The sequence below is a fragment of the Loxodonta africana genome, chromosome X, assembly GCF_030014295.1.
Source record: "Loxodonta africana isolate mLoxAfr1 chromosome X, mLoxAfr1.hap2, whole genome shotgun sequence".
Classification (NCBI taxonomy): Eukaryota; Metazoa; Chordata; class Mammalia; order Proboscidea; family Elephantidae; genus Loxodonta; species Loxodonta africana.
The window spans coordinates 128,748,270-128,773,657 of record NC_087369.1 but is presented as its reverse complement, the minus strand read 5'-3'; the positions used below and the strand labels follow the sequence as shown (position 1 = coordinate 128,773,657).

At 40.7% G+C, this 25,388-nt stretch overlaps 1 protein-coding gene across 1 annotated transcript in view; it reads right to left on the bottom strand.

Annotated features, from left to right (window-relative positions):
• VSIG1 (V-set and immunoglobulin domain containing 1) overlaps window positions 1–25,388 on the bottom strand; it is a 56,953-nt gene that overhangs the window by 12,990 nt on the left and 18,575 nt on the right. The window contains 4 exon segments of the mRNA XM_064278468.1: window positions 804–1,002; window positions 11,045–11,208; window positions 24,831–24,903; window positions 24,905–25,038. Coding sequence (XP_064134538.1) covers window positions 804–1,002; window positions 11,045–11,208; window positions 24,831–24,903; window positions 24,905–25,038 — 570 coding nt within the window.

The window sequence follows — 25,388 nt, the reverse complement described above, 5'->3', positions numbered from 1 at the left end:
GACAGAAACCACATCTCTCCATCACTGTAAACCTCATAGCCCCTGGCACAAAATAGGCACTCAACAAATACTGGTTGAATAAATGAACTACTCCAGGTTCATTTTAAGAGGGGGTATGACTTACCCAAGGTCACCTATTGAATATTTGCATATAAATAAATGAATCATCAACACAGCCTTAAAGTGTAGTCCTTTTTCCAAATAGCATTAGCATTTTTAAAAAGGAGCTTCCTGCCTTTGTTCAAAAGAATAATTCAATGGGGGGAATTGTGGCAGGCTTAGAAGAGGTATTTGGTGGAGGGTGGAGTGGGGTGAGGTTGATGAAGGCCCTTTTGTTATCTCTTAAATTCCACTAAGCTGACAGTTGTCTCTCAGGTAGGACTGGATCTAAATGGAAGCTTCCTCTGAAAGAGTAGCCAGTAATCATTTAGCGAGACTAGGGGCCGTCCTATCTGCTCCCAGTCTGTCCATCAGGGATAGAGACCCCTGGACTCCCGCTCATCTACTGCTGTCTATCACTTTGGCAGTCCCTTTGGTATGGCAATTTTTTCAACAAGTTTTATGAGTGATTTCGCAGCATCTGGATATGGGTTGTGCTGGTGGTATATCTCTATCTCCCTGATAATAAAAGGAGCCAAAAAACCAAACCAAACCCAGTGCCGTCGAGTCGATTCTGACTCATAAAAGGAGCAGGAAGGATGTTTACCCCAGGGACTGAATTGGCACCATAAATCGCTGCCCTGGCTCATTCAATGTCCTGAGTTACTCCCAGAAGAGAAAAAGGCAGAAAAAGTTGTTCATACCTAACACAGTGACGTTGAGGATGCCTTGGTTTTTGCCAACAAAGTCTGGGGGGTTGTTAACATCACAGATGTAAATTCCGGTATCTGCTGGCTGCATGTTAGAAATGGTGATAGACGCATTACCTGGTTGGGAAGACCCTACAATTCGATTTTTAAATCGCCCAATGGCTGCAGCTTGTCCACCTTCAGAGTAGTAAATCTAGGACAGAAAAAAATAACAGACAGTTGCATGAAATGAGAACTCGAGAATGTCCAGAGCTAGGATAAGCTACCTGGAAGGAAGCTCCCTCTACCCAACCTTACCTTCTCTGATAAAAAGAAGCATTTTTTCCCATGGGAAGCAAGTCCATGTGGCAAAGATTTCTCAACTTAGTGGGGCCCTTTAGTTTTCTCACAGCTGCTCACTGTCATTACCTCATTTGTGCCTCAAAGCAGCTCTGTGATGTCATGGAGCAGGGATGTTTAAGCCTAGCTTACAGATGAGCAGACAGCTGGAGCTAACCGGATTCAACTCCTAATCTTAGACTAGAAGATCAATATGCTCACCTGTTGAATTTATCTGGAGGAAACTCATTGTATAAGACACAAATGCCTAATGGGAAAGCCAAAGCCCCTTCCCTCTTTTCTTACTACTTTATAAACTTGATTTGAGATTCTCTGGGACTGTCTGGATTATCTGGTTTCCCTAAAAGTTAGAACGCTTATTCTCCTTTCATACACACATATTTCTTTGGGTAAGCAAACTTGGGTTCATTCTCTTTGTTAGAAGAGTAATATTTAAGAGAAGAAAGATCCCTGAAAACTCATCTGGTCCCATTCACTTATAGTTGTTGTCATGAGGGTGAAACAAAGTAATTTAGTGAAAAAGAAAAAACCAGTTGCCACGGAGTCAATTCCAAGTCATGGCGACGCCATGTGTGTCAGAGTAGAACTGTGCTCCACAGGGTTTTCTGTGGCTTCTTTTTCGGAAGTGGATCACCAGACCTTTCTTCTGAGGTGCCTCTGGGTAGACTCAAACCTCCAAACTTTTGATTAGCAGCGGTTTGCACCACCTAGTAAATGCTTTCTCAGTGGTAGCTACTATTTTCTCCCCACGTGGCAGGAGTCAGAACTGGAACTAGTTTATCATTTAGATACATAAGAAAGCTCTGGCCCAGAGAGATTAAATGACTTGTCCAAAGCCATAGGAATTCATTTATTATTATTTTAATTTACTGGATTTAAGAAAGACCTGGATTCTAGTTCCATCTCCATTAAAGGACATGGACACTTAGATCATAATAGCAACTGTAGGGGCACCATGATGTGGTGGAAAAAGCCGTGGCCTAGGAGTCAGATGATCTGGATTTTAGCCACAGCTCTGCCTCTGACTAACTGTCACACAGTCAGGGGAGGTAGCCTCTACTCATGTCTCCATAGCAACCTGCTTTCTGAAAAGAAACAAGTAATGTAATCTCTGCAACCTTTGGTTTTCACATCTGAAAGTGAGGGACCAGAGCAATGTTCTCTGAAGTATAATATGCATTCTCCAAGTATGAGTACACAAATTGATTTTAAGGGTACATTAATGAAAATTTTAGAAAGAGATCTATCTAGCATATCAAACCTGTGACTCCATGGATAGCATTGCTAAGGGTGAGAATGAGGGAGATATTTTTAAGATTTAAAAAAAACAAGGTCTCTCTAGTAGATTTTATGAAAATATTAGATCGACTGGACTAGGGCAAGTTTAAAACCACAAACTTTTCCCCCAAATAGGTCTTGTTTGACGTAACAAGCCTGAAAGCCAGTGTTAACTCAAGGTATTCAATTTAGAGAACATTAAGTAATTAATAGTGAAGGTGATACAAAATTATGACAAAAAATCATGAAGGTGACACATGAATGACTGAAGCATGGGTATCACTGAACTAGGTAATCCTGGAGGTCTTTTCATGCTGCATACACTATGTCCACACTTTGTTAATTTCATACAAATGTGTGTAATTCAAGTGATTATTGTTTATTATTCAATAAACTGATATCGTCATAGTCCAGTGGATCTAATTAATATTTTCATAAAATCTATAAGAGGAAACTTAAGGTTCATTTAATTCACTCCTCTCACTTTACAGAAGAAACTGAGGCCCGGAGAGGTAAAAAAGACATACACAAAATTAACAGTTGGGACAATTCTAGAACCCAGTTCTCCTAATTCCTGGACTTGTCCAGTGTTCTTTTCCTCATTAGCCCAATGAAAGAGGAAAGGCAATCAGAAAACCAAAAGACAGTGTCTAGATGAATTAAAATATATTATCCTTTAAGCAGAAAGTCAATCCATTTTTAAACTAAGGCAGAAAGGTAGGTTGTAAGGGAAAACTCAAAGAAAAGAGTATTTTTAAGGAGAAAACTTTTTTCCTCTGCTTTTTCTAACATCAACCTGTTTTCTTTCTTGCCCTAAGGCACCGATTTAGAATTCATCTATTCACACCTATTGAAACCATAAAGTTTGTTCCAGAGGGATCTTGTTTGACTTTAACTAACCTAAAAGCCAGTATTATTAACTCAAGGTATAGTAGGACAGGAGGAGGTACAACTCCTTAAAGGTCTATCACCTTCATTTGAGCTGACACCCACAAAATCCAGCTTTCAGTTTCACAACCCAGTACCGCTCTTATTTACTAAGAGAAAGTTTGAGGTCCTGTTGACTCTTACCTGGAATACAGACTGATGTCCATCTGAAAAGCCCTTTAAAACCTAAACATCTGGCCACTTCCCCTGCTCTCAGTAAGACTGGGGAGAGGGCAGCTTTGGTTGTGTTAATTCTTGATGACATCACAATGAGACACAGCACCCAGTCCTGCCTAAAACACCCACAGTAAGTCCCAGAGGGTCCAAAGGACCTTGTTTCTGCAGAGCTCGGAGGCCAACAGAGTGTATTCTAGGACATGGAACACAGTCACTGGAAAAGTCTTATAGTTGGGCATGAATCAGGGTGAAATGAGCAAATAAGCATTGAGGCTCTGGACTCATAATTTATGTATAAAAAGAACCTTCACCACCTTAGCTCTTCACACTGTAGTCTAATTTTTTGCTCTCTCACATATGACACCAGGGATCGTGAGACAGAGTCCCTGCAGTGCTGTATTCTTTACCTGGCTTCCTCCCCTACAGTGTTGTATTACAAAAAAGGTTTCCTTTGCTGGGCTCCCCCCTCTTTAGTTTTGCATCTGAATCCTCCTTTTGCTTGGAGGTTATATGTAAACCCCATTGCACCTGCCTAGTATGATTAAGAACGTTGCTGATGTAACTTGTATGAACTCCTTACTTGTAAACCACTTTGAAAGTAAGTTGGCTGCCCACCCTTGGTGAGCAGTCTTGGCAGCAGTAGCTCCAACTGACTCCATTTCCTTGTACAACAAAATAAAAGTGCCTTTCTTGTTCTCCCACTTCATCTCTCATTTATTGGCCAATATGAGTCATGTCGGGTAAGAACCTGGGGTTTCTACCCGGTAACAGCAGGAATAGGGGTGAGGAAGAATGACATTGGAGACCTACAAGGGAAAGACCTTTGCCTCAGGGTGCTGTGTAAGAAGAAAAGTTCCCAGGGCTAGGAGGGGCTTTCTGTTAGGGGAAGTTCACACTGTCACACTGTCCTTGCAAAGAAAAAAATAAATAAAACCAAAATGTTTCCCCTGAAACTGCTTATCTAATCACACAGGAAGGACTGCAACTTGGTTCCATTTTCCACAAAAGAATAACTTGTTTAAAAATCAAAGCAGAACCATAGCCAAGGCTGGGCCCGTGATCCTGTGTGGCTTGTACACTTTTAAAAGAAAGAATATTGTCAGTTTTAATGATCAAAGCCATTGAGGGCCAGGAAAAGTCATAAATGTTCAACAGACCACATCCTTTGTAGGATGGGGTCCTGCTTTAAGAAAATCCATCCAAGTGTTCCCTTAGGTGGTGCTTGTTAATTTTTACCCACTTGCCCTTTGTGGCTGTGTTCATGGCAGACTGCCCTTCTTTCCCCCAAGGTCCTCTCCATCCACCCCTTTGGTGACATTAGAGGCTGACGTATGGAACCATAATAGCACATTAGTTATAAGACCTCCTGAGAGATCACTTAGTTCATGGTTTCTAAGGTTAAAGAGTCTTTAGGAGCCAGATGGATACTGGAAATACAGAAAATGGCTGAAAGGGGCTGGTGGGTAGTGAGATCACGGAGGACAATGGGGACTGCAGTGAACTGGAGAGCCAATGAGAACAAGGCACTCAAAGTGTCCAGACAAACCAGCAAAATACTGGATTGACCAACCCAAACACATCTACTGGTCAAATCTGGCCCAGAGGCTCCAGTTTGCAGCCTCTAATTCATTCTCTTCTATCACAGAAAAGGACACAGGCCTCAATAAAGGAAGTGATTTTCCCAAGGTCATACAAGAAATTTACAGTCAGACCTAGAATCCAGACCTGATTCCCATAGAATATATTAAGATTCTATTCATGTTCCTGCCTTAGGTGAGGAATATGATCCCCAGACAACTTTCATCCCTTGGGGCTATTCCACACCCCCATTCCAGTCTGGCCCTTCTCCTGCCAATTGGCGTGTTGATTCTCATGTTGCGTGAGTTCAGCACTTGATACCCTCAATGTTTGCCAGCTACAGTTGCAGGCCACTTGGTTCTCTGCATAGCAGCCTTTCCCCTTGTACTGTGCCAAGCTCTTATTCACATGAAGCCGTGCAGTTGGAAGCTAGATTTGCCCCAAAAGATCTTTCCTCAGTTTTGTGACACTGCTTTCTAACTAGAAAGTTGGAGTATAAACAAGAAGGATTGAAAGAATTCAGTCTGCTTTCTGTTTGAGTCTTTAGCCTCCAGAGCTGCTTTTCCAGGTTCCTTTTGGGGATGTAGAGGGCATGGAAATCCACAGAACACCATCCATCCTTTCCCTTCTACCTTCTTGCTTTCCTGTACCACTCATGAGGGGGATTAGGCATGTGCATGTGTGGGGCGGGGGGAGGTTCAGCGTAGCAGTGGTCTTAAGCCCAGAATTTTCTCCTGACTGAACTAGAGGGGCTGGGATTGCACATGGAAGGAATAGGACACCAAAAGGAAGACTCTCCTGCCTGCAAACCACTCTCTTACCAGCCTGCCATTGGCCTAGGATATCCACTATTTGAGTCGCTACTTTGGGTGATGGCATAGAAAATCCCTGCTTAAATGTATTTCTTTATAAGTGAACAAAATGAACTATTACCTGTCCCTAACACCTTAGCATGATACTAATTTATCAGATTCAGCAAGAGTAGACATCTGAGTGAATGGGACACAGTATACATAAACTTTGATGGGAGGAGGATGGGAAGGGAAGATCTTAATGTGCTCCTCAATGAGGGTGATACTGACATTTTGGACAGACAATTCCTTGTTGTGTGGTTTTGTTCTATGTATTGCAGTACATTTAGCATGAATAGCCCATACCCGTTGCCATCGAGTGGATTCTGATTCATAGCGACCTTGCAGGACAGAGTAGAACTGCCTCATAGGGTTTTCTCATCTTTATGGAAGCAGATTGCCACATCTTTCTTCGGGAGAGTGGCTGGTGGCTGCGACCTTTTGGTTAGCAGCCAAGCGCTTAGCCATTGAGCCACCAGGCCTCCTTAGCATGTGTAGCCACCACCCACTAAATGCCAGTAGTGACTTCCAGTCATAACAATCAAACCAACACCCCTCCCCACATTTTCAAATGTACCTGAGGAGGTAGCACCTCCCCTCCCTCATTTGAAAACGTTTGATAAAATGCTACCCCTAGAGGACAAGGCAGGGTGGGAATCTGAACAGCTAGAAAACATGAGGCCACTAGGTCCTGGGAAAGAAGTTGTTCAAGCTATGTGTGTGTTGGGGAGATGAGGATAGCAGAGGGTTTTTTCCACTACAGATGTCCTAGAAGAGTAAGTATTGTCCAAGAGACCCATGCTAAGCAGGGCCAATGGCTGTTCTATTAATGGGCAGGTGAGGTCACTGTGATTTGACCAGTGAGAGGCTGAGTGCAGCTGGAGGCCATCGGTGGGACCAGAGGGGCACCAGACTGACCCAAAACTTCCATGCTAGCCTGCCTGTCCTAGAATCTAGAGTTTTCAGCTAAGGGTCCTTGCTGAAGGGCTGACCATTTGAAGCTATTGTTGTTTTCTGGGATGAGGACTCCTCTGAGAGAAAGATCATGCTAATGAATACTCTGGCCCCCTGGTCATAAGACTTGCAGGAAACTTCTGTGGTCTCCCAGTCTCCATTCACCAAAGGACTCCCTTGGCTGGTATTGTCAGTAAGAGATAACATCCTCCTCTGGGTATTGAGAAAAACCAGGCCTTGGAGTCCATTTCTGCTTAATGCAATGACTTTGGGTAGGAGAAGAAGATGTCCACTGCCCTACTCAGGGCAGAATTAGTGACCTCAGCCTTTTGAAGGCGGGTGAAAAGAGTTCCAGACATGGGTGTGAGAAGGCAAATTCACTATGGCTCCAGTTTTGCCAGGGGTTTATCCTGATCTGGATTGTTACCAAACTCAGACCTTCCCATCCCACCCCTACATCTAGTGTCATTGTCTTAGAGACTCTAGTAGTACACCAGTAGGAGTCTAGTAGTACACCAATAGGGATTCTTACCTGAGAGGTCCAGCTACATCTTCCCCGAGCGTCTCTTGCATGCGCCATGTCTAGACACTGACTGACTGCCTTTTCCTCCAAACCCTCAGTATTGAGGCACGGGCTGTGCTGTGTTTGAGCAGAAATGGGTGGATCTGAGAGCCGAATGCTATATGGCATACTGCCACATCAAACCAGGAGTTGAACTGAATTATTCAGTGGTCAGTGTGGCAGCATCTTACTCCCGTAAATCAGAGAACTGTTTCATAGCACAGCAGTCTCTTTCTAGCATACCCCAAAATGTCCCACTAGCAGTTCCTAGATTGACACACAATGTACCCTGCAGAAGTTTGAATTCATGAGCGTGTTCAAACAGGAAACAAACTGGAAATGGAAGCCAAATTTCATTTTGAAAAATGCCATCTCAACCAAGGATGTCTGTTTGGGGCTCCACACAGGATGAGGACCAGACAGAGAGGCCTGACATGTCTCTTTAGTTGCAGGCTCATGCAGGAAGGGAAGAAGAGGCCTAGATGTCCCCCAAAAGTGATTCAACTACACTAAGTGTACCCTGTTGGACTGGGCTCTCCAGTGTCCATGACCCAGTCTTTCTGGAACACCATGGGTATGGATGGGATAGGGATTGTGCAAAATCATCATTTTGTGAGTAGTGGTGCTAGTAATGATAATAGTTCACATTCATTGTTAATTATGTAAAAGGCTTCTAAGCACTTGACAAGCATTATCTCATTTAATCTTCACAGTAAAGGTATTAAAAAAATAACCCATTGCCGTTGAGTCAATTCCGATTCATAGAGACCCTATAGGACAGAGTAGAACTCCCCCATACGATTCGAACCGCCAACCTTCTGGTTAACAGCCAAGCTCTAAACCACTACGCCACCAGGCTCCAGTAAAGCTATTAAAAAAATTAGGTGGGTAAATATCCCCATTTTACAGATGAGAAAACTGAACCTTTGGAAGACTGACTTTTCTAAGCCAGTAAGTGGCAGAGTAAGGAGTAGAATTAATACCGCTCAGGAGGTTTCCACTGGGCTTCCGAATCATCTGGCAAAGCAGAGAGAAGCACAGGCCTGCGGGGTACAGGGTGGGGGGAGGGGGGGATGCTCCAGTTCTCTTGTAGTAGAGGCCTGAAGATGGTTATAATGGGGATTCAGCTGGAGCAAGCTGAAGCAAGACAGGAAGAGAGGAGAGGAGGAGAAGCTTAGCTTTGTGGGGGTGATTTTCACTGTCCCCAAGCCAAGAGCCAGCCTTACTTCACCTTGTCCTCTATGCAGCCAAGACACAGGCATAACACAGGTCTCATGCACTTGGAGAAGCATCTGGAATGTTTTAAAATCAAGGAGCACATTCTCACTGATCCAGCACCTCAGTGCTGAAGACCTCCTTTGATCTGGACATTCCAAAAGAACGGATACCTTAAGTTACTTGCCCCACCTGGACGTGACATTTTGGAGAATAAGGCAAATGGAAACTAAATCAGCTGCTCAATAAATACTTATTTGGTAATAGATTTTCGTTTTAAATTGCTTTCAAGAGATGTACTGAGCTCAAGCCACACTTAGTTCCATCACATACACTTTCTTCATCTGCATTTCCAGATCTAGAAAAAAGCTCATCGCTGGCCACAAGATTCTTTGGCCCTGCAGCTCCCAACTCCTCACCAACTACATAGTTCAACCAAGAAGGAGTCTTATTCATTCCAGTGTCAGAGGAGGCATAAGGAAATATTTGTGTTTTTAAACTCAGCCTGGCCTGGTCTGGCTTCCAAGCAGTTGAGGATGTCTTGATTTGAGTACCAAGCACAAAAAAAATCTCAAAATATATTGGCAAGACTTTTCTAAATTCAGCCCCTAGTGGTAAAATGAGTACTTCAAACCCAGAGATAATGAAGATGACTGAAGAAACAGGTCAAGAAATTGAATTTAAATGGGAGAAAGGTTGTGTGAGTATTGCCATCCACAATCTAACAGACCAAAAAACCAAACCCATTGTCATCGAGTTGATTCCGACTCATAGCGACCCTATCGGCCAGGGTAGAACTGCCCCATAGGGTTTCCAAGGAGCGCCTGGTGGATTTAAACTGCTGACCTTCTGGTTAGCAGCCATGGCTCTTGAGCACTATGCCACCAGGGTTTCCCAATCTAACAGAGCAACCCGTAAAGGAAAGGGTTGACTTCTTACTTAAATCCAACACGCAAGGTCTTGGGGCATTTTGCGTGATGGAAATAGTTAGAATTACTGGTGCTGCTGCTACTGATGATGATGAGGAGGAGAATAATGATGATAATAACAACAGTGTTTAGAAATGAGAAAACATAGAGGACTGTCTTTATGCATTATTTTTTCCAAGTGTTCTCACATGCATTGTGTCAGTTGATTCTCCATGAGAAATGTAGGAGAGAATTACTGTCCTACCATATTTTAAAAAGAGGCACAGAGAGAGTCAAGTATTTGCCCGAGCTAAGTAGTACTGAGAAAAATTGTTTAACTTTGGCTAGAGGCTGGTGGTATTAATGGCATCTCCTCCTTCACGGGATTTCCTGCTAAACAAATGTTTAGGGCTTCTGGCAAAGAGAGGACTGAGTGCCCCCAGAGAACTAGTAACACAGTAAAGTGACGGTAGCTATGGTGTGGCTCCTCTAAGCTAACACCTCCTTCTTTTCCACCTCTGCTCCTGGGTCTCCTCAGCCCACTCAATTCTCCCTCTATCTTTCTAGAAACCAAAACCCTTCTTTCCTTCAAGGCCCAACTCAACTGCATTCAACTATTCCAAACCACATTGATTTGTCTCTTAACTCCCTGTTTTGGGTCACAGATTCTTTTGAATTCCAAAGAATGTGTACAGGTGTGCATGTAATGTGTCACACACACGCATGCACACACACACTTTTGAGCATCCAATTTGAGTACTTGGGCTAATTTAAAGAAGGAATTACCCTCACGGCCAGATGAAGAAAATCTGGGAAGCAGGCAGCATGTATGTAGAATCATCCTCCTCTTTTGACTTTCACCCACCCTCCTCTGGCAACTTCTTCCCCCAGATGCTATGCCTACCCACCCTATCCCCTATCCTCTAGCCTTGTGCTGCCCTCGATTACACAGGGTTTGTCACTCCCATGGCCCTTCTCCATCCATCTGGGGAGTCTCATTCCACCAGGACTTGGTTTGGCACAAATTGCTAGCTCACTTGACAGGCAGATCCATGATATCAAGTTTGACAAAGACCTATAGGTCAATTAGCACATGCATTTGAACTGGGCTCTTCTGGAAATCATAGTCAAGGAGATATTTGGGGGAAAAGCCGTTTCAGAGCTGCTGCTCATTTCACCTCTGAGGCCCATTTTTGTCTGCTCCAGAATGCATGGTGTGCTTGATGTTGATCTACACAGAATTGAGAGAATGGGCTATAACCAAATATGAAGAGAAAATAAAGTCCAAGTCGCTAAGATGATGCTCTTCCCTAAACAGCTCTCTTCACTTGTTTTATCTGAGATTGTGCCATTGTTGTCGCTGGCTTACTAGTCCTTCAGACACTGACCCCAACAGTTTTCAGTCCAAACTACCAAAGGGAAACAGTTTGAGAAAAGAGTACTTACGGATACTGGCTGCAACTCCCTGTTATGGAAGAAAGACCACTGGATGACAAGCTTGTCCAGGGAGGTCACAGTGGTGGTGTAGATGCAGACGAGAGTGACATCAGATCCAATAGTCACGTTCACCACATTGTCTGGGATGGTCACTTGCACCACGCTAACCTGACCTGAAAAGATAATCATTAAAAACAATAGTATACACATTCTGATGACACGTTTTTTACATTATAAAGCACTTTCAACAACATCTCATTTAAGGAATCCAATGTGAGAAGAAGGTAAAACGAACCACATAGGAAAGTTGAACAAGCAATTGGGGTAGTAGTAGGGGAGGCCATAGCAAATTGTAATGTGAAGTTACTCAAATTTTACATGATGTTGAGGTAAGAATACCAAACTAGGTATTCCTTCTGTGTAAGGACGCCTTACACAGAGGTACTCAAAGGTTTCTGGGGACCCCAAAAGTTACCCGAATATGGTGAACAGCCATCTCAGTTTCAGGGGTGTGAGCCTTTCAGTTTTAAAACCTGAAAAATCTCAGGCAAACCTTCCATTTTTGCTAGAACTTTCAGTGCTAAAGCCAGGAAAGTCCCAGGGAAACTGGGATGAGTTGGTCATCCTATCCCAAGACCATTTTGGGGGCTATAAGATCAAAACTATGTTCAGAATAATACTAAGATGCTATTTTTCTTTTTCAATCTCATCCTCTCATGAGTATACAGTGAAGTTTTCCAGAAGCTACATGACAAGTAAAGATGTCATCACTCTGGCAGCTAATGGAATGGAATGTGTTTGCATATTCTTGTGTTTAATTTTTTTTTTAACTTCTAATATGGTAAATAGAAATAATCCACATAGAAAAAACTCTTTGAGGCCCTTAATAATTTAACGTTTTTTTATTGAGATAAATGTAGATCCACTTGAAGTTCTAAGAAATATGACAGATCCCATGTACATTTTACCCAGCACACCCAGGACATTGACATTGATACAATCCACCAATCTTATTCATATTTCTCCAGGTTTCCTGGCCTCTACAACTACGAGCGAATAAATTTTTATTGCTTTAAATCACCCACAGTATGACTAAATGATAGATGTGTGGGAGCTGAGTCGCCCGGTTTTTGGTAATTTGTTATGGCAGCCCTAGGAAATGAATATACCCTTATTCCTATCTCGCCGAGAGTTTTTATCATAAATGGGTATTGGATTTTGTCAAATGGTTTTTCTTCATCGATTGATATGATCATATGTGTCTTATCTCTTTTTGTCAGCTTACAAGAGGTTTATCCATTTTATTGATTTTTTTCAAAGAACCAGATTTTTGTTTCACTGATTTTCTCTGTCGTTTCCCTATTTTTGATCCCATTGATTTCAACTCTTACCTTTATTATTTTCTTCCTTCTGCTTGTTGGGTTTATTTTGCTCTTCTTTTTCTAGTTCCTTGATCTGGCTCTTCTTCCTGTTTTTCTTTTCTTGCCTTTCTGTGGATAACTTAACCTTTTTTTTTTTTATGATGCCATTTTGATTTACCCATAGTACTTTTAAATCCTTTAGTATATTCCGTTATAGTTTTCACAGTGGTTGCTCTGGATGTTACTATATAGATTTGTAACTTGTAACAGTCTACTGCTAGTCTCACTTCCATTTAGGCCTATTTACTTTCTCCACTTTCAAATATCATTGCCTTGGGTATCATATGGTGTTATAATTTTTGTTTCAACCATCAAATATGATTTATAAAATTCTTGAGTTGGAGGATACTCTATTATGTATACTCATATTTCTGCTCTTCCCATTGTTCCCTCTTTCTTGATGCTCCAAGATTCTTTCATCTTGAAGATTTACTTTCTGTTTAGAAAACTTCCTTTAGCCATTCTTTAAGGGTAGGTCTGCTAGGAACAAATTCTTTTTGTTTTCTTTTGTCTGAAATAAAAATTTCTTTATTTTCCTTTTATTCCTGAAAGATAGTTTTTCCAGATACAGAATTTACAATTGACTATTTTTTTCTTTCGGCACTTGATAAATGATATGCTATTTCTTTCTGGCCTCTATGATTTCAGATGAAAAATTAGCTGTCATTCAAATTGGTGTTCCCCTATAGGCAATGTGTTGGCTATTACTGACTGTTTTCACTGTATTTCATTTTCAGGAGTTTAATTATGACGTGTCTTGGCATGGATTTCTTTGGGTTTATCCTGTCTGAGGTTCATTCAACTTATTGAATCTTCAGGTTTAGGTCTTTCCCCCAAATTTAGAAAGTTTTAAACTATTATTTCTTCAAATATTCTTTGAGACTCGCTCTCCTTCACCCTGCCTTTTGGGACTCCAATGATACAAATGTTGAATCTTTTGTTATTGTCCCACAGGTCCCTGAGGCTCTGTGAAAGTGTTTTCAGTTTATTTTCTCTCTGTTGGTCAAACTGGGTGAAATCTATTAATCTGACCTCAAGTTCATTGATTTTATTCTCTGTCATCCCACTCTACTATTGAGCTCTTCAGAGAGTTTTTATTTCTATTATTATGTTTCTCAGATCTATAACTTCCATTTGGTTTTTTTTATAAATTCTTTTTTTGCTGAGGTTTTCTATTTTTTCACGTGTTTTAAGAAAATTTGTAATGAGCTGTTGAAGAATTTTTATAACAACCACTTTTAAATCCTTTTCAGGCAATTCCAACATCTGATTCGTCTCAGTGTTGGAATCAGTTGATTATCTTTTTACATCCAAGTTGTGTTTTTCTCAGTTCTTCGTGTGACAGGTGGTTTTTTCCTTTTTTTACTGCGTTTTAGATGAAGGTTTACAGAGCAAACTAGTTTCTCATTAAACAATTAATACACATAAATTGTTTTGTGGCTTTGGTTGCCAACCCCACATCATGTCAATGCTCTGCCCTCCTCAACCTTGGGTTCCCCATTTCCATTCATCCATCTTTCTTGTCCCCTCCAGCCTTCTCATCCTTGCCCCTGGGTTGGTGTGCCCGTTTAGTCTTGTATATGTGGTCGAGCTTCGTGTATTGTTTGTTTTATGGGTCTGTCTAATCTTTGGCTGAGGGGTGGATCTCAGGAGTGACTTCAGGACTGAGTTAAAAGGGTTTCTGGGGGATGATAGGTGATTTTTTTTTATTGAACATTTTGTATGTTATGTTAGGAAACTCCTATTTAAATATTTTATTTTAGCTAACAGTCACCCTGTTTATGTTTAGCACACAGGCTTTTGTGAGCTGTGATTCCAATGGCAGTTTAATTTTCAGAGCTTTGTGGTATTGTTTTGGTCCATTTGGTTTATCTGGTGTCACTGGTGACACCTGATCATGCTCTTTGAGGGGGTGGGTTTCCCTAGGTTGGGGTATGGGGTGTCTGTCAGTGGGGAGGTACTGGTATGGTGGATGTCTTATTACCTAGTGCTGCCATAACAAAGTACCACAAAGTGGGGGGTTTTAAAGAACAGAAATTAGTCTATTACAGTTTTGGAGGCTAGAAGTCCAAATCAGGGCATTCGTTCTAGTTGAGTGTTATGGATTTAATTGAGTCCCCCAGAAAATATGTGTTGTAAATCCTAAAGCCCTGTATCTGCGGTTGTAATCCCATTTGGGAATAGAATTTTCTTTGTTACGTTAGTGAGATCTTTATCAGTGTAGGGTGTGTCTTAAACCAATCACTTTTGAGGCATGAAAAGAGCAGATTAGGCACAGAGAAGGAAGGGGGGACATACCTGCCACATGAAGATCACCAAGGAACTGAACAATAGAAGCTGAAAAGAGACAAGGACCTTCCCCCAGACCTGACAGAGAAAGACTTCCCCTAGAGTCGGACCTCTGAATTTGGACTTCTAGCCTCCTAATCTGTGAGAAGGAAACCCTGGTGGCACAGTGGTTAAGAGCTATGACTGCTAACCAAAAGGTCAGCAATTCAAGCTACGACTGCTAACCAAAAGGTCAGCAGTTCGAATCCACCAGGCATTCCTTGGAAACCCTGTGGGGCAGTTCTACTCTGTACTTCAGGGTCACTATGTGTCGGAATCGACTCGCCGGCAGTGGGTCAGCAGGTAAACTGTGAGAGAATAAATTTTTTTGTTTAAGCCACCCACTTGTGGTATTTCTGTTATAGCAGCACTAGATATCTTAGAATTTGGTACTGAGAAGTAGGGGTGCTGCTCTAAAAAACATCTAAAATGTGGAAGTGGTTCTGGAATTGGGTAATGGATGGCAGCTGGAAGAGTTTTAAGGTGCCTAATAGCAAAAACCTAGATTGCCTTGAAGAGGCTGTTGGTAGAATTATGGGTGTCAAAGGCAATTCTGGTGAGGGCTCAGAAGGACATGAGGATTGCTATAGAGAAAGTCTATTGTCTTAGAGAATATATATGACGCCAGCAACAGAATGTTGTCAGAAATGTGGACGTTAAATGTGCTTCTGGTGAGGCTTTTTTTTCCCCCCCTGTTATAGCAGCACTAAGAAACTAAGAAGGCGAGGGTCCTTCGTTTTTGGTAGCTGTGATTGTTAAGGTCATGTGTGAACTTGGCTGGGCCATGATTTTCAGGGGTTTGGCAGCTGTGATGTAGTTTGGCAGTCATGTAACTATGTAATCACCTCCAGGATTAGATCTAATATAGTGTGATCACCTCCATGATGGGATCTGCTGTGAGTAGCCAATCAGTTGGGAGGGAGTTTCCTTGGGTCTGCATCCAATATAGGTGGATTTTCATAGCAGGGCTCATGGGTTTTTACTAGCCCTGGATCCTGCTGTTGGCTCCTGTTCATCTGACCTCCTGTTAGTGAGACTTGAACTAAAAGCTTACCTGTGGTCTTGCCTGCCAATCTTGGGGTTCATTGGTCTCTGCAGCCTATGAGCCAGAGACCTGCTGTCTGGCCTGTGAATCAGGGATTTGCCAACCCCTGTATTTAAGTGAGTAAGGAGAAGCCTCCAGCCTGACCCACAGATTTGGGACTTCCCATCCTCTACAACTATGTGAGCCAACTCCTTGGTATAGATCTCTCTCTATATATATTTAAGTGGTTTTCTAGTTTTGCTGCTTTAGAGAACCCAGCCTAAGACAGTAGCCCTGGGTGTTACTTGGCATTCCTCAGCTTGTAGGTGGTTCTTCACATGGTTTCTTCTCCCTGTGTGTGTCTCTGTGTCTATTCTGCTCTTTTTATAAGACACCACTCACAAAAGTTTAAGTTTAGGACCCACACTACTCTGGAATGATCTCATTAATGTAACAGAAGAAAAGTCCTATTTCCAAAGAGTCACATTCACAAGCACAGGGGCTAGGACCCCAATACATCTTTTGGGGGGACACAATTCAATCCACAATTCCATCCTCTGGGTACCCCAAAGTCTCTGCACAAAAGAGGAGTATCTCAGGACTTCAGAGACAAAGAGATTTCCCAAACTGGGCCACTTACTGTAATAACGTGCATATTCTACATTGTTTTGCCAACCAAGCTCTCCCCCAGCCCCCTCAGGTATTTTCTAAAGCATGCTATGCTAATTTTTTATGGCAACATGTGAAAGAATTAGCATAGCATGCTTATGAAAATAACTCCTGGGAGGAAGAGGGTGCAGTTGGCAAAACAGAATCATTATTTGTGTAAAAATACAGTACTGTGGCTGCATCTCTCTTACCTTATCCACCTCCCATTTTGTGAAAGAAGGGAGTTTTATGCTCAGCAGGGAAGGCGGGTGCTTCCTTTGTTTGCTATTGTTGTTGGGACTTCTGATAAGTTCCCCTTGCTAGTAGTGTTAGGCTCACCTGGTGTAACGAATTGAATTGTGTCCCCCCAAAATATGTGTCAACTTGGTTAGGCCAAATTGTATGGTTGTCCTCCATTTTGTGATTGTAGTTTTATGTTAAAGAGGATTAGAGTGGAATTGTAACACCCTCACTAAGATCGCATCCCTAATCCAATGTAAAGGGAGTTTCCCTAGGGTGTGGCCTGCACCACCTTTTATCTTACAAGAGATAAAAGGAAAAGAAAGCAAGCAGAGACTCTGGGGGACCTCATACCATCAAGAAAACAGTGCTGGGAGCAGAGCGCGTCCTTTGGATCTGGGGTCCCTGCTCTAAGAAGCTCCTAGTCTGAGGCAAAATTGATGAGAAGGCCAACAGAGTAAGAAAGGCTTCCCCTGGAGCTGACCCCTGAATTTGGACTTTTAGCCAACCTTACTGTGAGGAAATAAACTTCTCTTTGTTAAAGCCATCCACTTGTGGTATTTCTGTTATAGCAGCACTAGATAATTAAGAAACCCGGTGTTGTCAGAGGGACTGTCATTTGATCTGGTGGAGGAATGAGCCTAAACTTTAAACCAAAAAATATCCCCTGAGGTCTTCTTTAAACCAAACAACAGTTTAGCTTAACTTGTGAAAAATGCTACCCTTGAGCATTGCGCTCTTTTAAGAACTGTCTATATGGGATAAAACGGACAACAGCAACTTGAAAGATTAGATAGGAACTTTAGGGGGTAGTAAGTTTATGTTAATGGAGAGGAACAACTCAGAAAAGGAGGGTAAAAATGGTTGCCCAACTAGAAGAATATATTAGTGTCACTGAATGGTACATGTAGAAATTGTTGAATTGGTGTATGTTTTGCTGTGTATATTCTCAACAACAACAAAATAAAAAAAAAATTCAGAAGAAAAAAAGAATTATGTGTGAGATTAAATTGACAATGGCAACTTGAAAGGTTGGACGGCAAGCTTAAGAGGCAGTGAGTTTAAGATAATGGTGGTAGAATAATCTGGAAAAGAATAGTGAGAATGGTAGCACAACTTGAAAAATGTAACTAATGTCTCTGAATTGTGCACGTAGAAATTGTTGAAATGGTGTACCTTTGGCTGTGTATATTTTCACATACACACACAAAAAAGATGCTGTCTATGCTGCAGAGAAACTGGAGTGAGAGCCTTAGTTGCCTGAAAGGCTACAGGTCGGGGTAGGGGTGGGATGAGGACACAGACATCTTGAGAGGACCAGAAGACATAGTACAGAAAGACAAATCCCTATCCTCCTTCCCAATTTTGCATATCCTAAGATTTATTTGTTTTTCTACTTAATGACAGTGGTCAGGCAAAAGGAACTCAGTGGATTGGTGAAAAAAAAAAAACCTTTTGAAAAACTAAAAGAAAAAGCAAACCTTTGAATGATTATCCCTGGTTTCCTGGGTTCAATAGCTGTGTTCTCTGTCACAGCTAGGACACCTGGTCCACCTGTTTCCCTGCCAGAAGCTGGCCATTTACCTGGAAACTGATGTCTTGATGAATTGAGAGAAGTGGTTTAGGGTAGACGCAAACACAGCACCTTTAACTCCATGCCATTTTCCTCTTTCCAATGTTCTCCTCCCCGTGCTTTCTCACTTCCCATAAACCGTCCCCAAAAAGAGAAAATAGGCCTTCAGAAAGCAGCTACTCTTTGCAATGAAAATTTCTTTGGAGAAAGCTAAGTGCCCCCCTCCTGCCCATCTCATTTCTCTTGGAAGTTAGCCACAACTCTGTCTGGGCTGAAATGATGACTTACTAATGTCTTGAAAGTATCCAGGATAAAAAAGATAGAATTGGATATTTGGTGGCCATCAAAGCTTTCCAGAAGCTTTCCCTTAAAACCAGAGAATTGGGAGATATTATTTGACCACATTTTTGTTCTCTAGTTTGGGTCTCAATACCTGTTGTGGGATTGGCTAATGGTGGGAACTTATGGTCAGGTAAGGCAAAGTCTTTGAGGGCCACTCTCAGCAAAGTGCTTGAAAGGGGAGTAAGCGCAGTTCTCACACAAAGCCAGCCATGGACAAAGCCATGGTGCCTAGCAACAAATATTTGTTGAGCACCTATTTTGTGCCAGAAATAGTACTAAGCATGGGGTAACAATAATGACCAAGGCAGACATGATCCCTGCCTACCATGTCAAGACAGCAGAAAGTCACTTGCAGCACAGACCAGAATAAACAGAATAAAGGCAAATACAAATCAAGGATTTGGTAACCATAAACCTGATTTAAGCAGTTTCAATATTTTTTTTTTTACTAGAAGACATATAAATGCATAACAAATTTGAGATCTGCAAAAGCCCAATAATATCACCTCAGAATTAGGGTTGTTATCTCAAATTTCAAAGTCAGAATATATTTTTAAGTATACTACACAATATCCTGTAAATAAATAACAACTGGCAAAGCAAACTCTCCAGACCATTTTATTCCTCAGTTTACCAATTCTGAAGAAAAGATAGGTTTTCAGAAATTGTCCACCACTAATATAATGGCAATATACTTCAGAGCTAAGAGTTGTAAATTTCCAAAAGAACTTGTAAACAAATTTCACATCTTATGAACCACTCTGACCTGGATCACAGTAGAGGGTCACAGACAGAGTTGGCAAAAAATGCAGAACAACAAGGCAAATTAATAAAAAAGAAGACCAGATTTACTGGCCTGATAGAGACTGGAGGAGCCCCTGAGACTATGGCCCTAAGACACCCCTGTGACTTGGGACTGCAGCCATTCCAGGAAACCACTTTCCAGCCAAGCAATAGACAGGCCTATAAAATCAGACAATAATACCAGAAAAGAAGGTGCTCCATGGAACAAACAATCATAAAAGACCAAAAGGGCAACGTTTGCCCAAAAGCATAGATGAGAAGGCAGGAAGGGGTAGGAAAACCAGACAAAAGGAAACGGGGAACCCAGGGCAGAAATGGGGAGAGTGTTGACACAGTGTGGAGATTGCAACCAATGTCATGGAACGCTTTGTGTACAATTTGTTGAATGGGAAGCTAATTTGCTCTGTAAACTTTCACCTAAAACACAATAAAATATTCTTTTAAAGTATCACATCTTTCAATTAGTGCACATTATTTAAACCTCTAAGATCATCCTCTAGCCCAGCGCTATCTAACAGAACATTCTACAATCACAGAAGTGTTTTATCTCGGCACTGTCCATTTGGTAGCCACTACCCACACCCACATTTGGATGTTGAACACCTGAAATGCGGTTAGTGTGACTGGAGAAGTGAATTTTTTTATTGTGGTAAAAATATATGTGAAAACAAATTTGCTGTTCCAAAATTCTTCACATGTACAATTCAGTGACATTATATGTATTCGTCATCTTGTGAAACTATTATCATTATTCCCTTCCAAATTTTTCCATCATCCTTAACAGAAGCTCAGTGTCCCCTAAGCAATGAATCCCGCCCCCCCCCCACGCCCACTCCTAGTAACCACTAATAAACTTTGGTCTCTAAACACTTGCCTATTCTAGATATTTCATATAGGTGGGATCATACAGTATTTGTCCTTTTGTAACAGACTTATTTCACTCAGCATAATGTTTTCAAGGTTCATCCATGTTGTAGCTTGTGCCAGAACTTCATTTCTCTTTACAGCTGAGTAGTGTTCTATTGCATGTATATATGACATTTTGTTTAATTATTCATCTCTTGATAAACACTTGGATTGTTTCCATCTTTTGGCTGTCATGAACAGTGCTGCAATAGACATTGGTATACAGGTTTCTGTTTGAGTTCCAGCTCTCAATTCTTTTGGGTATGTACCTAGAAGTGGAATTACTGGGTTCTATGGTAATCCTACGTTTAACTTTTTGAGAAACTGCCAAACTGTTTTTCACAATGGCTGTGCTATTTTACTATCCCACCAGCAGTGGGTGAGGATTCCTATTTGGAGAACTGAATTTTTAGTTTTAATTGATTTAAATTCAGATAGCCACATGTGGTTGGTGGACAATGCAAATGTAGACTTAAACTGAAGAGGCTTCTGTGAGTGTCAGGAAGAAAAGTTTCCTTCTTTTGTATTAATTCATTCTAAATTAAGAAAGTATTTAAATATTGAAAAAAGTCAGAAAAATCTCTAAATTAACATGACTGAATAAATAGCAAAAGAAAGATTAGAACTTGATTCTAACAAAATCTAGGATTGCAGTTTCCCTTAATGGCCTGGCAAAGTTTAAAAAAACAACAGCAACAAAAATGATTATGTAATAGGAATATGTGTGGCTGCTTTTAAAAATTAGTACTTATTGTTAAAGGAAAATGATCCAAGGTATACACATTGATTATAATCAACATTTTTAAAAAGATGTTTAAATGTCTCATGCATTGGTAATGATTATTCATTCATTTATTTAATGCCTACAATGTGCCAGGCACTTTGCTTATAAAAAAAAAAAAGGGAATTATTATTCTCTTAATATACTACAGCAAAAAAAAAACAATCCCCAAACAACAATATTTAACCTGATGTATTTAACGTGATTTGATTTCCAGCGGTTTCACATAAAACTGCTTCATTTTTAAGATAGGAAATAATATAACCAAATGATATTTACTTTTTTTGGATTTGACTGCAAAACCCAAGTCCAAGTATATACCTGCTTTAAAATGTACATTTACCTCCTGAAAACAAAAACGACACTGGCATCTGTTTCCAACAGGTATATATACTACAAGTACCTGAAACAATATGCATGAACATTTTGCACAAGAAACTTTATTAAAATTCATTTTCCTGAATTAGAATTTAACCTAAGACTTCCTGAGAAGTCATTAGAAAGATTTTGATGAAAATAAAACCCATCCTACTTAGTTCTGTAGCAAATTGATTTTAAATATATATATGAAAACCATTTCTGGATTATTAGATTTGGGGATGATCATACATTCTTTCAACAAACGTTACTAAATGCCTACAACGTGCAGGCACCATGCTTGACACCAAAAAGTTACGTTCTCTTTGACCAGGAAACAAGTCCAGGGAGCACATCAAATTGCACATTGATGGAAACATTATCAGTTGTCCCAGAGCCCTATCTGGATCAACTGATGGACACTGGTAATGCCAGGAAGCCAGCTCCATACGTATGGCACAGTGATAAGTAGATTACTAGAGAAAATGGTATCAGTTGAAGAAGAAGCTGTAGCAATATTGCATTAAACCAAGCTTTGGAAATTTCCAAAATTTCTACACCTGGTTGAGAAGGAGCACGGGTTTGCTGGATCAACTGATGGATACTGCCAATGTTGAACATACGCCCATTCAGCAGTTTCTACATGTACAATTCAGTGACACTGACTACAATCTTTAAGTTGTACAACCATTCTCACCCTCCTTTTCTGAGTTGTTCTTCCTGCATTAACATAAATTCACTGCTCCCTAGGGTTCCTATCTGATCTTTTGAGTTACCGCTGTCCATTTGATCCCATACAGATAGTTCTTAAAAGAGCATAATGCTCAAGGCAGACATTCTTTACTATTTAAACTAAAGTGTTCTTTGGTCATAAACTTAGTAGAAAAGCCAGTGAGGGCCATGGCTAATGCCAGGTGGAGGTTACTGAAATCATCCTTTCTCAGAGTTCCATATGTATGAAAGCACAGCAAATGACAATGTATTTATACCGTATTTCCATTCCATCTACCGGAGTGGCAGTGCCATATATTGCTTTGGGCAGCTAGATCATATATGTAGAGATATAAGAGTATATGCTATACATCAACAAAAAGTAATGCAGTAAATAAAAAGCAAAAAGGCTCTGAAGTATTTGTTGATCACCCTGAGTGAGCCTTGTTATAAAAGTCACAATCAAATGGGATTATGAGATTATGTTACATAACTTTTGAAAGGCTAAAGCATCTTATACAAGGTATAAACTCAATTTAGCAATGTAATAGATACATTTGCAAAGGAAAAAACGATAAGGAATTCACCCAAATCTCTGGTGCTTCTTTTTCATATGTTTACATATTTTCCAAACTTTCTACAATAACCGTACATACATTTATAATTGGTAAAAATCATATATATATAAAACATATAACACAGTAAAAACCATTCTTGCAACTATTCAGAAACTGGGTGTATAAAAAAAAAAAAAAAAAACTAGTACCATCGATAGTACATAGACCAGGGGAAATTCTCACACAGGGAAGTGTGTATTGACTACAGGAATGATTTCAGAGGGTTGGTGTGGAAGGCCCTGGGGTCGGCCCAATTCGCTAATGATTGGAAGCCCTTTAAGAAATGACAAAGACTTTCACTTTCTAGAGTTGAGGTTTAAAATGAATATTCTTGGGGGACATGGAAAATAGTAACATGTGTCCCCACCAGGACGGAAACAACTGAGAAAGGCGGCTTTTTCCAGCTCTAAGGCCTAGTTAGGTCACCAGATAAATGCAGTATTGCCCTCTGGTGATGTTTGACTCCATACAACACATATTTAAATGTTTGGTAATGAACATTTAAAGAACTATTACTAAACACCATACAGTTTTGAAAAGTAACACTTTTTTCTTATTATTAAAAATAGTACAATATTCTTTGTAGAAAACCCCCAAAATACGGAAAAGCCAGGTAATAAAATCAAAATCATCTGTAATTCCATAACCCAGAGGTAACCACCATAAGCATTTTGGTATATAACCTAGTAATTTATTCTAGGGGTGTGTGTGTGTAATGGTTTATAAAATTGGGATTATCCTATGTATTGTACCCTGCTTTCACTGTTCAATAGTTTATCATGAACATTTTCCTATGTCATTAAATATGCTTTGTAAGCATACTGAGTGCTTAGTATTACTGATGGCATAAGAAATCTTTTTTTTTGGTAAATAATATTATTGTATCTACCATGGATATAATTTATCATAAGAACGGATTCAAAATGTATCTGGTATTTGAAAGACTAGCCAAGAGATTTTCTGAATTAATGATCTCTCCTGTGTCTAACCAACCTGAGGCATTTGACTCTAAAATGATTTTGTTCTGCTCAAATCCCTAAAAACACCCATATTATGCACACCAATAAATCACTCGTGAATTTTCCAAATTACAGACTTAGATTTAAACAACGGAAACTCCCTAAAAAAATGTTAGCTAGTAAACCAAACCCCAAACTAAACCCATTGCTGTTGAGTCCATTGCAACTCCTCGCGACCCTATAGGACAGAGTAGAGCCGCCCCATACGGGTTCCAAGGCCCTGGTGGCGCAGTGATTAAAGCACTCAGCTGCTAACTAAAAGGTCAGAGGTTCGAACCTACCAGCTGGCTGCAGGAGAAAGACGTGGCTCTGCTTCTGTAAAGATTTACAGCCTTGGATACCCTATGGGGCAGTTCACATATGGGGCAGTTTGAGTATCCTCTGTCCTATAGGGTTGCTATGAGTCAGAATCAACTTAGCTGCAGTGGGTTTGGTTTTTTTGGGTAATCTTTACAGAAGCAGACAGCCACATCTTTCTCCCTCGGGTGGCTGGTGGGTTCAAATCACTGACCCTTTGGTTAACAGCCAAGCACTTAACCACTGAACCACCGGGGCTTCTTTAGATAGTAAAACAACTCAGTAAATCTCTGTTTTTTCCCATGTGTAAGCAACGCAGGCCCTCCAGCCCTAGCTCTGCCTGCTAAAGCAAAGCAAGTCAATCACGGTGAGATTAAAGGAAACACTAAAGTAAAATAGACAAAAAAATTATCCTTAGCACAAACGTCAGTTTTTTCGTAAATTCATCTGTTTTTCTTTCAAACTAAGTAGAGACTGATCTTTCTGAGAAATTTTAACTCAGAAGCTATATAAAACAATCCTAATAAGAACTGGCCCTCCCAAAACACATCAGCCTGGCAGACAGTCGCTAAGAAAGAGTTCTGAAAACTCTTGTTACTCAGCATGCTACTCACAATTACTTTGAAGCACGTGGCGGGGGGTAGATTCTATGGAAAATTTTGCAATTTCAGTTTAAAAGGAAACTCCATTTCCAATTATCTTTGGTGGTTGGAGATCCTTTCCTTACCTGCAAGGCAGTTTAGGATCAGGAAGACCTTCCAAAATTCAAAGACCATCATGTTGAGGTTAGTTGAGAGGAGCCAGGTGCCAGTAGCTTGCTTGGACGAGGCTGTGTCTCAGACTGGCTTCTTCAATCACACTGAGGTTTGCCAGGCTTATCTGCTGGACATCACCAAGCAAACATGCCTCTTGGAGCCGACTTATTGGGTACAGACCTTTCTCAGAGCAGATTTGTGTTTCTTTGAAACGCTTTTCATGGGGCGTGTATCCTTGATATATTTGCTACTGTGTTAATAATAAACCCACGTATTTAAATTCTTCAAGCTCTTTGTACACAGATTCTCTAAGTTTTAGTGTTTGAAAACTGTCTTATTAAAAAGTTATGCTTGAGGGGAAAAGCTATACTTGAAGAGAATCTATGCAAATAAAAGCTGACAAGGTTAATTAATTTCAAATATTTCCATAGAAGTCTTAGAGTATTGACTCACTAGGCTCATTTTGCAAATTAGGTTTGTAAATTGGTACTATAAGGTTTCCCTCAAGAGGTGGGGTTCACGGGAAGGGC